The following is a 17,075-nucleotide window of genomic DNA, read 5'->3' on the forward strand; positions in this document are numbered from 1 at the left end:
CATCGGTTGATGGATGGTATAAAGAGTAGATGATAGCATTGCTACGTCAGAACAGAAATGATATCACCAAAGCACTTGTACTTTGTCTGTGTACAGGCTTGCGGCATCGTTTCAACACTCATTGCGACAATAAACGGATGTTTTGTATTTTTTATTATTTTTCTATAAATCTCATGTATTGTTAATTTTTTGCTCTCTAAAGAAGGTCGACGGCATTATCGGTCATGTGTCAATACAAGTCATTGCAAAACAATCGATATCTTTAATGTCACTGTTCACGGGGATTAAGTTAGAGATCACTAACACCCGGGGAGATCCTACGAAGGGTGTACTGTGCTACTAAAGGACTGTACCGATAAACCAATATGCTACCTTCATGAGTGCAATTACGCGAGGCTCTGATGCAGCATAAATTTTGTACAGGCGTCTTGCAGTGTTTGTGTTTTAACGCAAGAACTACAATAAAAAACCTAACAATAATTTATTGTTTAAAGACCACTACACACCTTGTCGCCGCGGTGTTTAAAAAACACTTAATCAGGTAGAAATACAATGTCTAAAATAAAACAAATTAAATCGGCGTAAAGCGTAATTAAAACCTATGGGAAAAATAAGCAAGCTGAATAAGAAATTAACCTAAAACAGCAAAGGAGATATTTAAAAAATCTCACTATAAAGGTAAAATGAAAAAAAAATGAAGATAAAATTAGATCCAACTCAACGGTAGCATTGACGAAAAAAATGGTTTTAGAATCTTCTTTTCAAAAAACTCATTATATCTGAAGCTCGGGGCCGGGGATATACGCGCTCAAACTTTTACATGATCTTTCATAGAAAAGGGATTCAATTTTACACCGACACGCCCTCTCTTATTTTGTACTGGACGACAAATCGTTACAAGTCAAGGTTCTGATAACTGTTTCGGGACACATTCACCTTGATGGACATTTTTTTTAAATGAAACAAAGAATTTTTAAACGAATTCGTTTTTCGACCGGGAATTGATTTAACTCCTTAAGCATAGGAATCATATTAATGCGACGGCCAATCTTCATCAAGCAGCTCTAACATAAAGGAGGAATTTGAAATGCGATGCCAGAATATATTTTATTTTAATATATTTTTATTTTACTTCATGTCCATTGCCTTTGCCGTCTTTGTTGTTTGTGTTGGTACATACGATAACATGTTTCAACTTTGATTTTATGTTGCAGAACGATTTTTGAACTCTACTAGATCTTAAATGACATTTCTGTGTAAAATGTGAAATATATTGTTGGAAGAAATCTCGAATAATGATGTATTTGTCTTCGACATTAGTTATGAGCTGCACCAGTGGCAACAATGACGCTGATTGACCGATAACATGTTAAACTTAATGTATACACATTTCAGAACATAAGTATCTGATATCATGACATAACAAACGTCTAAACTTCAGTTTTACGTACACACGTGCACATACATAACTATTCACATAGAGTACTATATACTTGTAGATCTAACAACAATTGGAAACGAATGTAGGAAATAACCACCCGCCTGACGTTATCGAGTAAGCCTTTAGAAAGGCTGCTTTGATTGTTTGAGAAGGCACCGATAACGTTGGCACTTATTTTAAAACCTTAAGATAATGACTTCTATCGACCTTGAACATCGTAAAAACTATTACTGTAAAAATTAATTAAGACTTGTGATATTACGCTAAGGACACCAATGTTGGTATTGATAGTTTTCAGACAATGTTTTGGCATGGAATTTCTTAATGTTTTTTTCCAAGGAATTACCAAGTAATCGAACATTGCAAATAAATAGAAGAATATCTATTTTTGATTGGAGTATGATGACTAAACGCAGTCTAAAATCAAATACAATATCGGTCATATTGCTGCATGTCATGTTAATATGACAAATCGTTCATACTAAAATGTCATTGAACAGAACACTACTCTAACAAACTTTTAACAGCCTTAGAGACGTTAGGCTACAAACTTTCCAAACTGAAGATAAAAGTGCAATTGACAAAACACAAATATAATATATTTCCAACAGCCCAAGAAACATAAGGTAAAACTAAAACATCTCAGTAAAATCTTGGTACGACACACAAATGCACCAACACATTATTTTGAATGTGCACTGTTTTCAATTTTAAGATCAACGCTTAAAACGGATGATTAAAAGTAAATTTATTTATATTGCGAGAAATTCCTTTTGTTTATAAAACGACATACTATAAATTATTATAATTTGATTTTACCACTATGCCTGGTAAGTATAATTCGTTTAGGTATCATTAGAGACACACTTATCGTAACAAGTGGTATTCAAATGTGATGAAAAGTAAAGAATGTTTGTCTCTCTGTGTTATCGTGTTGATGCAGGCCAGTCGATGTTCGTGCTGTTTGAATTCATTAACTTTAATAGCATTTGTTGCTGATAAATCGTGTTGAAGATGGGCGTGTTTAACCCTGTCTTTAATGTCATGTTCTCTAATCACGACAGGATCTTTCTTTGACGCTGTGGTCCCCTTTTGAAACTCCAAGCCGCTTAAACATGTCAACTATCTCTTTTCTAGCTTGCTCTACACGGCAGCTTTCATCATTCAGGATTTTCATCAATTGCTGAACGTACTCTTATACATTATGGCGCCATCAGTTGGCGATCCTCCACGTTTCTTTCGCTCTTCCCATCGTTTGGACCATTCTGATAATATATGCTTTGTAATCGACATCGACATCGATTTCCCTTCCCAACCTCGGACTTTGATTGGTGGTATACCCATTAGATCTGCCATTGTCCCATAGTCACCTGCCATATCTCTCTAATATCCATTATCATGGAAAATTTTTCCAGTGTTTCATGATTTATCCACTTGACGTCACATTCGTATCCCCTGGCACGGAGTAGTGTGGGATCATATCCGGCGCAAAGCAAATTAGTAGTTGTATCTTCTTCACCATCTTCCTCGTCATAGACGTTGATACCTTTCATCTCTGCATCTATAATCTTCTGCACGGAGTAGTATTTAACTTTGTCCGGTCTATGTCACTCCTCAATGAGTGTGCGCTAAGCACACGACTCTCGATATTACTACCAGGGCAGCAGATTTCTAAGACGTCTTCTATATCTCCAAACACCTTTTCCATTAGGATGTGGCAGTCTCCGATGTTTTCTTCGTCTTTTGCCCTGACGCAGATGTGAATGGCCCTCCAACCCCTGGTCATGTACACCAAACATTCAACCACATGGCAAACCTTGATACCATTCATCCATATTCCACTGGGAGTCTGACCTAGGTCACGGAAATGATTGTAAAGTCTTGCCTGTAGTCGGGGAAATAATCCAGGAGAGAAACTATCTGTTTCATCTCGACATTGAATTCTTCGACCGAAATAGATTTGTTTTGATAAATCCATTCTCCACTGCGATTTCGGCATATCTGCATCCAATAACGCAGGTGCAATAAACTGCACGTCGCTATCACGTACTGAAGGATTGCGGTGGGCTTCAATGACGAGCTCGAATATTTTCAAGAGGTTTAGAAGTAAGTCAGTATCGGCAAAGTCACTGAACACCTCATCGATATCACTTCGACTGTAATACAATTGATGATCCTTCGGTAACTTCTTGCTATATTGAAGGAAAATATCAGTGGCTAGCATTGGTCCAAAAACCCTGGAGCACAGCCATTGAATATTGAGGACAATAATGTCGTCACCGTGTGGATTGCTGATGAAGAGAAGCTGCAAATAAGGGTGAGTTATAGTAAGAAAATAAATGTAGTAATTGCGTATATGTTTTATCGAAATTCATGATTATTTAGTACTAATTTAAGATTAATATTCTCGTGATACTAAATAAGTAGCTTCGAATGTTCAATGAAAAACACATAAACAAAATATCGCATCTACATATCGCATCAGTAACACCGGTAACTGTTTTTAACGACTAGAATAAAAATATAACAAAAACGAAAAAGACAGTCTCTTTTAAGACTAACGAAAAGAACAATACTCGATGTCAGACTCTTGTGGTTCAAATAACATCTCGACACCTTACTTTTTACTCAGGTTAGCAATAAGAAGGATTTTTCAAGGACAATGGTTATCAGAGTGGATAACTATTCCTTGTCTGTAAGCTTGATATATTGACAAAGTCAGGGTCGAATATGGTCGCCAGGCAACATTCACATATAAAAGTGGACGTATCAAATGGTCGCTATTCTGCTGCCAACGTGCTTTCACAATCAACTAAAATGCAACAACACGACCGAATAATCAATGAAACCATATAATCTGTAGACAATTCTCATCACAAAATATAGATTTTAATAAACCTCTACCTCGCCGATGTTATCAAGATAAGATGTAGCTGTTCTCAGGAAGTCATCATCTACCAGATCATCTATTCTCTTCACTTGTTCTACATATTCAGACCAATACAATATTGGAAACTTCTTGTTGATTTTCCATTTGTTCTTGTTGTCTAAAATCTTCGCACAAAGTTTAGGTATGTGTTGTTCTCGCTAGCAATGTTAATGATCACATTTGAGAGTTAGTATATTCTTGATTACACTTTAATGGTGCACGCATTTCTTTCTTAATAGGAATAATCAACTGTATCTCAATAAGCTGGCAACAATAACATACTTGCGTCTTCATGTCCTGTACAGGAACTATGTACACATAATTCAACAGGTGAATTAAAATACAGATTTCTCTGCAGAACAGAAGACGCAAACACTACACGCACTATGACTCCTAGACTAAATATTGCTACATTTCGATAATAAGGCATTCATATTTTGTTTTGGAAGGTTACACAATTTGATTGCTTTCGAAAGCAAAATTGCTTAAATCGAAAAATCATTCATTTAGAAAAAAAACTTCCAATTGCTTCAAAAAAGTAGGTGCAAGAAGTTCAGGGACGAATGTTGTCTTTTACCATGATTTGCATATTGGTAATTTTTATCCTAAACAAAATATATGACAGCATAGAGATAATAATATGTTGTTTAGATTTCAGTAGTCGATTTGTAAACAATCGACGGTGATACTCTGCTATTAAAAACAAGAGTCTTTAATTATAGACAACTTTTTCTCAGAGTTCGTTAACAATATTCGGTTAAACCTCAAATGTTCAGATTTACCTTTGCACGTGACAGACATTTACGAAGTCTTCCCATGTCCTTATGTTGGGAATCGTGACAATTAAGCAGGAAAGTTTCATCCACTACATTGAAGTGATCCTTGAACATTCCACGAACTTGTTTCCGTATGTCTTCAACTACCTTGATTGCTTCAAGTTAAAATATAGATTTATATTGGTTTTAAATCCCTACATCTCCCCGTAAACACAGTGTTTAAATTAGCATGGAACTTAGAGAGCGAAAGACAAACAATTTCTTCCCAAAAGCTTTAAAAATAAGCAAATATCAAATCAACCACTATGTCCAATCAATTGCCATTCCCGTTTTATCGTTTGCTATTCCCGTTTTATCGTTTGCTATCTCAGATTGCCTTCAAATTTTCCAATTTTCCCCTATTATTTAATTGAATAACATCTACTTATTTCAGAAGAGGTAAACATCACGAAGTGAGTGAGGCGAAGGCACCTACTAAGACAATTTCGCAATGGATACACCGCTGCTTTGAGCGCAGCTAGTACCAAAGTAAACATTACAGTGCTAACTTTTATATAAACGTAACACAATAATTATTCTGGTACGGCTGAAATATCGTAACACATTCACAATATTAACTTTCTCATGTTTTACATGCAACCAGTTTTTCACACTAATTTCATATTCATATAAAGGAAAGATATGTAATATTTTGTATTGTACTCACCACGAGGACGTCGAGACTCTTCAACATTATCAGCCCCACTAGCCACTAAAATTACTGTCGGTTTGCTTTCACTACTTTGAACACCTGTTATTCTAGATTTGATGAATCTCGGCCATGTCAGCAACTAATCATATGAAAATATCAAGAATGATATTGCTTTGGATATTGAACTTTATTTTTTTAGCTACTGTTACAGAAATATAAATTCATGGCTATTAAGATCTTCATTTCAGAATTTATAACGTTGAGATACCGTTAACTTTCGTCAATTTACCTTTTCAGTGAGTTTACCACGAAAATCATTGATCTCATCCATTATCTTGAAAACCACCATGAACACTGCTTCGTCCGCCCTCAAGAACATATTATGAGTAACGTAGTATTCTGGCTGTCCAGCATAATCCCAAGCGATGTATTTACCAGCTTTTGGTATATGGATAATGTTAACGTCAATTCCAGGTGTTGGTATATGCGTGATTTTGTCTGCAGGGGGCGCTTTCTCCTCTTTTCTATGAGTAAATTTTGCTGCAACTAAGTCCTGGTGAGTAATATAAGAAACAGAGAGAATAGACACGTTATTAATCTCTTCTAAACTTACGGTATTAATGTGTATTGAAGATCGGAAAAATTTCAGGCTGGCACCAATAACACGGAAACAAAATATGTTTGTCAGATGTTTCAAAATTTAAAGTGCGAGCCTTAAAACACGTTACTCTTTATCGTGTAGAGGGTCATTTACATAATTCAAGCATGTATCACAAAGAATTCTTCTGGATTTCCTTTACCATGGATTCAAAACCAATAGCTACCCGAGAAAGGAAAAACCTGAGACTCAACAAATTTCTTGCATCATTTGCGAATTATAAATAGTGATGGCCTATTTCGCTGTTAAGTGAGACACCATATAAGGGACGGAAAAAGTAAATTATTTCTCATATTTTGTCAAATAAAATCGTACGTCATCAAACCGCAGAATGTTTTCATTTAGGACTTAACAGAAACCCCATTGCCATTGACGTAATCGTTTAAAAGTCACATTCATTGTGTATATGGCTCGTACAATTCGTTAATAGCTAGTTGTTCTGATAAGAAATAAATATCCTAGGCAAAACATTAGATAAGCGGTAAAATTACGCTGATCTGTGTACATTTGCGCGGTCTTGCTGCTTATTTTGATCCCACAGAGGTGCACTTTGTGCGATGTTGATAGGAATTCAAGCAACTCGCTTATAATGACAGCCTTCTAGCCCCCTCACTATAAAACACCCGACAATTTTATCACTTCACCTAGAGATAACATATAGTACATACATTGTAAACACAGCACAGACACAGACACACACTCTCTCTCTCTCTCTCTCTCTCTCTCTCTCTCTCTCTCTCTCTCTCTCTCTCTCTCTCTCTCTCTCTCTCTCTCTCTCTTACCCGTTGTAAAGCGTCCATAAGAGTGGTTTTTCCAACGCCGCCAAAGCCACACACATTCAGCTTGCTACTGTTTCTTTTGATTCCCGGTTCTTGCATCAATACGCTAAACTCAGCTTTTTTCTTTGCAGCCTGATCATAAGAGAATCAATTGTGAAATATGGAGAGTACGCGTATATGTATTATGGAGGGTATATCAATAAATACATAGATTTGCGACTCAAATAAATAATGTCAATTACGCAACCGAAAACTTCGTTTGAACTTATTGGTCAATATAGCTATTTACAACAACATCGTAAGTATACTCTTGTTACTTCCTAAAAGTTTCAAAACTTCGCCAAACTCTACTCCATAACGAAAACCCCACCTTTGGATATTTATTGTTCTCGAATGTTGCTTCACAATATTTTATCGATTGGAAATTCGATCAAGTTATATCTCGATTAAAAATGGTTTTGCTTGTATGTGCTTGTTCTGAAAGTAATGTGGTGTATGTATTTATGCAAAACACAAAATCCAATAACTCTATTTTTGTCATAACTGCGGAGGACAGTATCAGTTTTAACATCTTGAACGAAAATGGGAATAATAAATGCTGCGTCTGAAAGCATGAAAGTAAACTTACTTTTAATAATGATTTCCGTTTTCTGTCATAAGCTACATCGAGAGGCGTGCGTCCACTCTGAATAAAGAAGAAACAAAGATGTTCAGTGACTGGTTTGATTAAAAATTAAACACGAGTCATACGTCCTTGCATTATGAACAATAACACGTACTCTATAATAAATACGAAACGAAACTAAACACAACTCAAACAAATCAAGGGGTTGATGTTCTGCATAATGACATGGCAATGAACCCTAGAAAACTCATTTGTTTGTAGTTGAGCTGTAAGAACCAACCGAAGCATCTTAATATGCATAATTCATATGCATAACTTCTCGTGTGCGACCAGATGAGAACACAAAGCTAAGATAAAATTATTATTAAAGCTAATGCATTTTTTGAAATCTGGCATTCAACGTTTCTGAAAATATGAAATGACTTGTTCCAGATAATAAAGAGAGTAGATGAAATATTTCGTCCCTTTAACATCGTGGTATTAATTCATACAATACCCAAGGGTATCGTATAGCCACCGGTGTCTTGTAGCTTGAAAAGGTACATGTAGAGCTGTTGCCTTGACAGAGTGAGAAAATGGACCACTGCCTAATTACAGGGTTTGTAATCTTGGGACTCAAAATAAAATCATATTCTTATTCAAAGTCTACTCGAACATTCCAGAGGCATTTAAATCATAATAAATGTTCGCGAGGGCGGGCATTTTTGATATTACCGGCCAGACCAAGGGAGGGCAATAAATCGTAATATTGCCCCCCCCCCATCATGTGTTATTTACTTTATTACACCAAACAAACACTTAAACATACATGATTGATAACACTGACACTTGTTACTTGTCTTGTAACATTTAATTTAATTTAATTTCACTTGCAAGGAGAAATAGGCCGACAGCCATATATACATACACCTACTGCATTGTAACAAAATACAAATCAGTAAGCATTCGAAATGTCGGTAGAATTTTGAAATAAATGAACCTAACAAATCAACTGCTTTTAATGTATAAACCGTTTCGAAATTTAAATATATACACCATTTATTAAAACAGTTTCTATAGGTATCTCCGCTGAAAACAGTTTTTTTTTCGAAACAATAACATTTAAATACGATAGATAAATATCAGTCATAGCTCAGTAAAACGATATGTTAAATTTGCTATAGTTTTAAGGGTTGGAACAATTTAAAAATCAAACACTGTGGAGAACGTTGCATTGTTAAATCATCCCGGTTCATACGTTGCTTCCTGTGCAATTCATAACTTTACTGCTTCTGTCCAAAGGAAACATTGTAATTGTCGATCTGTAATCGTCGCGTACGAAAAAGTGATGCAGCTGCTGATTCGGCGTGTCGATGTTTATGCGCGAAGATTGTTGATCTTTCCTGCTTTCCACGCGGGTTTCTTGGGATGAAGCCTGAGACATAAGGGGTGACAATGATACACGAGTTGAAGTTGGAAGGTGACTGGAGGGTGTTGCACGGGTGGTAGAGTTGAATGATTGGCTAGAAGTGCAGTAGCTAGAATTGCTGCAGCTCGGGCTTGGTAAGAGATTGCTGTTGCCAGGGTTGCAGTAGCGAGCGCCTCTGTCATTTGCTGCTTTTTTCTGGATTGAAGTATCTTTCGCGTAGCCACCAATACTATCTTTATTACAATGGCGGCTAACACTTATTTTATGGCGATTGTTAAACCCGGCTTCGCTGCTTGCTCGAATACTGTGGTTTCTGCAACGCTGACTAAGATTTGCAGATGTTGAAATTGTGACATCATTGTAGACAGGGTATTCAGGCAAATCGGTTTGTTTTCATATCGAACACATGGACAGGGAAAAGCGCACACATTTCGGGTTCACCTTGATCACATACAGTTCGAAAGCACGTACTGGACTGTGAAGTGGGTTGGCAGCATTGACGTACATGATACCAACCGATACATCGTCAGCATTGACGTACATGATACCAACCGATACACCGTCAGCATTGACGTACATGATACCAACCGATACACCGTCATCGTCCGCTTGATGACTTCACTTTCGACTTGAATAACGTATTTGCTACCGCGATCTTCCACGTTTAGTTGGAAATTTTCGGCGCAGAGGTTCTGTTGACCCTCTATCCCACGGCGGCAAAAAGAAAGCATGATATTGAAGCACACTTTGTGGAGCAGTACAGAAGCGTCAACATCGGAGCACGGGAAATAGGCGGAGAGTTTCTCGAGATCGCCCGGAAGTATTGCCGTCTTATGCACGACGTTTGAATTCCCTTTCCCTGGCTCTTCAGCTGCTTAGATACGGCAGTGAACATCTTCCGACTAGTAGTGAAATCATCACCATTAACCAGATCAAAGTTGCGGCTCAGTGGTGGTTGGCAGTAGAAACGCTCGATGCCATAGCGAAGCAACTGTAGTGATTTTTGGCGTACATTTCTCCCCTCTGCAAAGTACTTCAGCGTAGGTAATGTTGTCAAAGAAGAGTCGAGCGTCGCCTCAGACTCCCGGTCGCCGTACCATAATTTGCTTGTTAAATAATGTCTGAAAACAGAGACAGCGTTGTTCATTGCAGCTCTCGTCTGCTTACTGTCCATTTGAATTACAATTTCACGTGACTGGGCCAGCTATAACTCAGCATGTTGTTCTGAAGTAATATCTGCACAACTTCCTTGCATTACGCGACTCACTGTGAATGACAATTTGTTAGGCACACAAAATATGCACTGCAGCATAAACCGTCCTAACCGGGCTATATCTCATCGCAAAGAGCAAGAGTCACTCGAAAATATTTCATATAACTTTTTTCCCTATACCACGTGACTCGGTCTTAGACAATCACGACTTGGGGTATTATGTGAGGTGTAATAAAGATATTTATAGGTTATTACTCTATATCGCCTGTTTCTGTGTCGTATCAGCATGAGTGTCATTTGTGCTGCGTCAGACACGAGACGAAGTCGAGTGCCTGACACAGCAAAAGGAATGCAAGGACGGGCGATATTTGGTAGTAACCGATTTACCATATACCCATGCCTACGATTTTACTAATGATATGAAATACTTTAAATTATTTCGCCTAGAGCATATTAATATAGAAATATTTGTTTGAACAGGTTTCACTCATAATTTATACTAAGAAATCAACATCAACAAACCTCCATATCTTAATGAACCTTAAGAAGAAAAACATCGGGATTCAAATATCGTCGTTGAGGGGAAACTTTTGATGTGCAATGTACCATTACATATGTGTTCGATCAAAAACATGTTCTTTGCTGTAAAACTCTCCTATATTTCGAAATAACGATCGAGCTCGATCGTTGTACGGCACGGAGAAGGACTGCCATTTTGTTTGTTTACACTGAGAGTAGCCATGTAAACAGTTGTCGCGCACGCGACATCGCTGTCACGCCATGCGCTCGCTACCTGTTCGGAAGTAGATTGTGCGGTGCAAAGGGCAGAATGTTTGCAAGAGCCTGTTTAAAGCAATACAAGAACTTTAACAGAAAAACCAAGGGAAAACATTACATGACAGCATATTATTTTCGTATTAGCAACCTGAAATACGTATTTCTCCGAGTCCTGTAATTTTTATATCGTCGAAATCGCTTCGCGGGTGGAGAGCGGCAGCCATTTTGTCTGTTTACGTTGTTTACCATCAAATTGTAAGTGTAATTTAGGAACACTCCAAAACTGAAATGTCATGGCTGATATTTTAAGGGAAACGTCACTGGGATAAAGCGATGGGCATGGGTTTATAAAAAACACACACAAAATTTCGTGGCGGCAGTACATTTACTTACATCACCAATATTTCATTTTGATGAGATTAACTTAGTTTATGGCAAAGTTATGCTAATTCATTATAAGCATATTTTATGTTAAGGGTGTATTCGTGAAATTCTCTGTGTTAGTAATTAAATATACTTTTATATAACAATGCTACTTCTGATTTTCACGCCTCCAGTGCGTTTATAATCAGTTGTTATGAATGATGACATTGTCTTTTACATATAAGAACTTGAGTATTGAATTCCGATCTACGGGAAACTGTATGGCTATGACGATACATGTACGAGTTACGTAAATTATAATTAATATGGTCAAGTGCACTTCACACATACCTTATCTTGAACGTCAGTGGGTGCTTTATATTCCAACAGCAATCTTGTAATGACATCACTGTAATATGCCGCTGCCAAGTGAAGAGGAGTTTGTCCACTCTGCGGAAAAATATAGACATATTCTTCATGGTGCGATGACTCAATGATATCGCATAAGAAACCACGGCTAGTGACTACCCTTTTTAAGGTTTTCGTCACATTTCTATGTTTGATATCGAAAATGTATAAAGTTACAATGCTTAACAATTCTCGAAAATATCAATGACAGTGCCTCTATCTACAATATCGGTAACATTTTGATTGATGTGATCTCATGATTGTTTACTGAATGATGTAATAAATCACTGTGCTGATCTAATCGTGTCTGGATAATCTTAATTGCTGATCTGTAAATTGTATTTTATTGAAGCATTAATCCTGAGATTATGAACAACTTCTTTATAAAACTATACTTTAGGTTAGATTGTATGCGACGCTCTTTCTAATTTATGCGATTTCCCAAAGGCGCTATACACAATCAAATCAGCTGGAATTTTTCCCATTAAAAGAGGTGGCTAAGTGTATTACAGGGTCATGCCGACTGGTAACGTTGTATAAATTTGCATAATATGATGTTTTTCAAGTCGCCATTGATATTTTACAATAAACACGATCGGAACCAAATTAGAATTATTATTAATTAGCGTAAGTTCTAAAGAAAATTAGAAATGTATTAAATATTACACCGTATTTGCTGTCAATGGAAGTTCCCATAGCTGTGGTGGCTAAAAGTCGTAAAGTCAAAACTATACCGTAAAAGGAAGGAATCCTATCTATAGCCACCACAGCTATGGACTCAAAGCTATCGATCTGTAATCTTTACTCTGCAGTGCGGTGTTACGGAGATGGTTTATCCTACAAGAAGGTTAATGAGCCTAGCGGTCATTGATACCAGTAAAAATGGTTAGTTAAAACAACGAGATCTAAATTATAAGTCTATATGCATACAACCATATTTGAGACAAACGCACAATAGCGCTAATTACGTTTTACGCGGTTGTTCACAGAAGTCTGGAATATATATTTGAATTATAGTAAAGGCATTCGTTGGCGCCAGATTGTCTCATCAGAAAATTTACCAACAAGATTTTAATTTCAATGGAAAACAAAAAGCTATCACACCTCAATAATCCTCTAACAGACAAGAACAAAGGCGATCCCACGGATCGCCAGAAATGGCTTTAAGAATTATGAGGGTAGTAAATTACGTTTTCATATTTATGGAAACCCGTCAATTTAAGATCAAGACCTGTATTGATGTTTAATATTGGATGTATCATTTTATCTGTAATCTATGTCTATTGTATGATCAAAGCCACGCCTTCAAGATACCGTTTAAAATCACAAAACCCACAACAATACAGAAAAGATAGCTGTTTGAAGATAGTTGTTCGAATGATAGTTGCTTAAGAGACAGGAACACAGCGGACCCAAAACATTTAGATTATGGGAGAAGCGTATCTTGGGCGATGGCAACTGTCAAGCTTGTCTACAGAGAATTAAGTCTATGTAGTACCAATGGACTCTGAACGTCTCGTGTAGTCAATACACTGAAGATCCACAGGTACCTCTCAGCTAGCCAAGGCGAGTTCAAGAACCACATCACCGCTTTTGGTAGAATGAATAGTAACAGCAGCACTGTGGAATCCGATGTATTTCGAAAGTCGACTCACACAACACTCACGACTGAACAGAGTTTCCGTCAAGTAATCTACGGGCGAGATTTATGTCACTGCAAACATCAAAGTCCGTTAGACGAAAACATTGACGACCGAGATCGGGATTGACGAGTTGATACTGGCATAGACCGGTGACGGCAGCGTTGTGATGGTGCTACAATCATTCCAATGATGTACTATGTCTGTCATCGAACGGAATCTTTCGCGCTCGCCAAGGTCGTAAACTTGTGTGATATATTCAAAAGCCGAGGCATCTCTGAGAATGAGAATAACTGTTTCGATCGTCTTGTTGCGTTGGCTCATAAATCTATTTGTAAATATTCTAAATAACCCTGGATACTATGGCTATCCATCACTAGCGCAGTAAGCTATTTCTGATGATGGCGACTTTCCTTGGCATCGGTAAATTGCGAGAGTACTTTCATGATTGACATGTTCACGTGACCGAATCCGTATGTCTGATCAGTGGAGATACCATTCAAAGTATCAAAATTTCAACTTCTAGGGATTAATGAATGGAAGTATCTCCTGGATGACAGGCCGCTTTATTCATTAAATCAAATTAATCCACGTAAATAAAACACAAATCGCGACGAAAGTCATGCAATTTGTTGTAACAATTTTGATCCATCTGCTTCAAAAGAAAAATAAGAATAATGTTTATGTGCCCCCTAAATTAAACTATGGGTCAATTTCAGTTTTTATTTGATCATTCTGAAATGCGCCAGAGAACAATGAACCAGCAGGACCCATCACTATTTATCAGTCTACACACACCTGTTTTACTCTATATGATTTTCAGAGCCTTTTGCTTTTATTTGAGATACAGGACCATGAAGATTTGCGTGATGTCATTCACTACGATAGCGGCCATGTTCCTTTTAACAGCTCCGCTGACGATTGAAATGTTTCGAAATTCTGCTTACCGTTCTGAAAATCACTGCCTATATCCGTTTACTACTAACCACCGAATCTATCACAAGCTTCGGGAATATATGATTATAGGAATATAGTCTGAACTATCACTTCACTCCATTGCTAAACGGAGAGCTTTTGGTTAGATTCGATGGTTAGTAGTAAACAGCAACACAAAATCTGACAATGGACAGTTTATTATTAGTGATTCATCATTTATGCAAGGATACTCAGTATAAACAATAGATATGTAAATAAGCACAGCGTGGTTTTAGCATTGGTAAGTGGACAATGCAAGTTCCAAGCCTGGAACTTTTTCCCATTGTTCAAAATATATGGAGTTGATGAAGCCCTAAGGGTCACTATTTTCATGTATCGGTGTTTCGAACCCTCCCCCCTGTAAATTTTGTCCAGTCCATAAGTAATATCTACACGATTTCCTTGCATTACGCAACTCACTGAGAACGACAATTTGTTAGCAAAGAAAATATGCACTGCAGCGTAAACCGTCCTAACTAGGCTATATTCCATCGCAACGAGCAAGAGTCACTAAAAATATTTCATATCACTTTTTCCTATACCACGTGACTCGGTCTTAGACAATCACGACTTTGGGGTATTATGTGAGGTGTAATAAAGATATTTACAGGTTATAACTCAATATCGCCTGTTTCTGTGTCGTATCAGCATGAGTGTCATTTGAGCTGCGTCGGACACGAGACGAAGTTGAGTGCCTGACAGAGCACAAAGAATGCAAGGACAGGCGATAATTGGTAGTAATCGATTTACCATATACCCATGCGTACGATTTTACTAATGATATGAAATACCTAAAATTTTGAGGCTTTACTTTAAATTATTTCGCCTAGAGCATATTAATATAGAAATATTTGTTTGAACAGGTTTCATACATATTTATACAAAGAAATCAACGTCAACAAACCACATCTCAATGAACCTTAAGAAGAAAGACATCGGGATTCAAATATTGTCGAGGAAGGGAAACTTTTGATTTGCAATGTACCATTACATATGTGTTCGATCAAAAACATGTTCTTTGCTGTAAAAATCTCCTCATTTCGAATAACGATCGAGCTCGATCGTTGTACGGCATGGAGAGGGACTGCCATTTTGTTTGTTTACACTGAGAGTAGATATGTAAACAGTTGTCGCGCACGCGACATCGCTCCCACCCGTGCGCTCGCTACCTGTTCGGAAGTAGGCTGTGCGGTGCGAAGGGCAGAATGTTTGCAAGAGCCTGTTTAAAGCAATATAAGAACTTTAACAGAAAAACCTGACATGACAGCATATTATTTTTTATTAGCAACCTGAAATTCCGTTTTCCTCAGAGTCCTGCAATTTTCATATCAGCAAAATCGCTTCGCAGGTTGAGAGCGTCAGCCATTTGTCTGTTTACGTTGTTTACCGTCAAATTGTAAGTGTAATTGGGGAACACTCCAAAACCGTGGATATCTCGACGTTTACCGTGAAATGTCATGGCTGATATTTTAAGGGAAACGTCACTGGGATAAAGTGATGGGCATGGGTTTATAAAAAAAACACACAAATATTTCGTGTCAGCAGTACATTTATTTATATCAGCGATATTTCATTTTGATGAGATTAACTTAGTTTATGGCAAAGTAATGTTTATTCATTATAAGCATATTTTATGTTAAGGGGTGTATTCGTGAAATTCTCTGTGATAGTAATTAAAATATACTTTTATATAACAATGCTACCTCTGATTTCACGCCACCAGTGCGTTTATAATCAGTTGTTATGAATGATGACGTTGTCTTTTACATATAAGAACTTGAGTATTAAATTCCGATCTACAGGAAGCTGTATGGTTATGACGATACATGTACGAGTTACGTAAATTATAATCAATATGGTCAAGTGCACTTCACACATACCGTATCTTGAACGTCAGTGCGTGCTTTATATTCCAACAGCAATCTTGTAATGACATCACGGTGATATACCACTGCCAAGTGAAGAGGAGTTTGTCCACTCTGCGGAAAAATATAGACATATTCTTCATGGTGCTATGACTCAATGATATCGCATAAGAAACCACGGCTAGTGACTACTCTTTTTAAGGTTTTCGTCACAACCATGTTTGATATAGAAAATGTATAAAGTTACAATGCTCGACAATTCTTGAAAATATCAATGACAGTGCCTCTATCTACAATACCGGTAACATTTTGATTGATGTGATCTCATGATTGTTTACAAAATGATGTAATACAATCACTGTGCTGATCTAATCGTGTCTGGATAATCTTAATTGCTGATCTGTAAATTGTATTTTACTGAGGCATCAATCCTGAGATTATGAACAACTTCTTTGTATAGGATAAAGCCGGAGTACGAGGGCTCTTCTGGTATATAAAGTCCAACCCAACGATAAAATGTCGAGGCC

The 17,075-nt window shown here is 37.2% G+C and overlaps 1 protein-coding gene across 1 annotated transcript in view; it reads right to left on the bottom strand.

The window, feature by feature from the left end:
* Positions 1-1,706: 1,706 nt before the first annotated feature.
* Positions 1,707-17,075, bottom strand: part of LOC139129049 (death-associated protein kinase 1-like) — a 133,109-nt gene continuing 117,740 nt past the window's right edge. Inside the window, exons 6-13 of the mRNA XM_070694720.1 lie at positions 12,012-12,110; positions 7,903-7,959; positions 7,278-7,406; positions 6,127-6,390; positions 5,853-5,976; positions 5,153-5,301; positions 4,346-4,528; positions 1,707-3,746 (exon numbers count right to left, since the gene is read on the bottom strand). Coding sequence (XP_070550821.1) covers positions 3,003-3,746; positions 4,346-4,528; positions 5,153-5,301; positions 5,853-5,976; positions 6,127-6,390; positions 7,278-7,373 — 1,560 coding nt within the window. The 5' untranslated portion in view covers positions 7,374-7,406; positions 7,903-7,959; positions 12,012-12,110 and the 3' untranslated portion in view covers positions 1,707-3,002. The remainder of the gene's footprint in view (positions 3,747-4,345; positions 4,529-5,152; positions 5,302-5,852; positions 5,977-6,126; positions 6,391-7,277; positions 7,407-7,902; positions 7,960-12,011; positions 12,111-17,075) is intronic.

Source organism: Ptychodera flava, unplaced genomic scaffold, assembly GCF_041260155.1.
Source record: "Ptychodera flava strain L36383 unplaced genomic scaffold, AS_Pfla_20210202 Scaffold_87__1_contigs__length_454918_pilon, whole genome shotgun sequence".
In the NCBI taxonomy this organism is placed as follows: domain Eukaryota; kingdom Metazoa; phylum Hemichordata; class Enteropneusta; family Ptychoderidae; genus Ptychodera; species Ptychodera flava.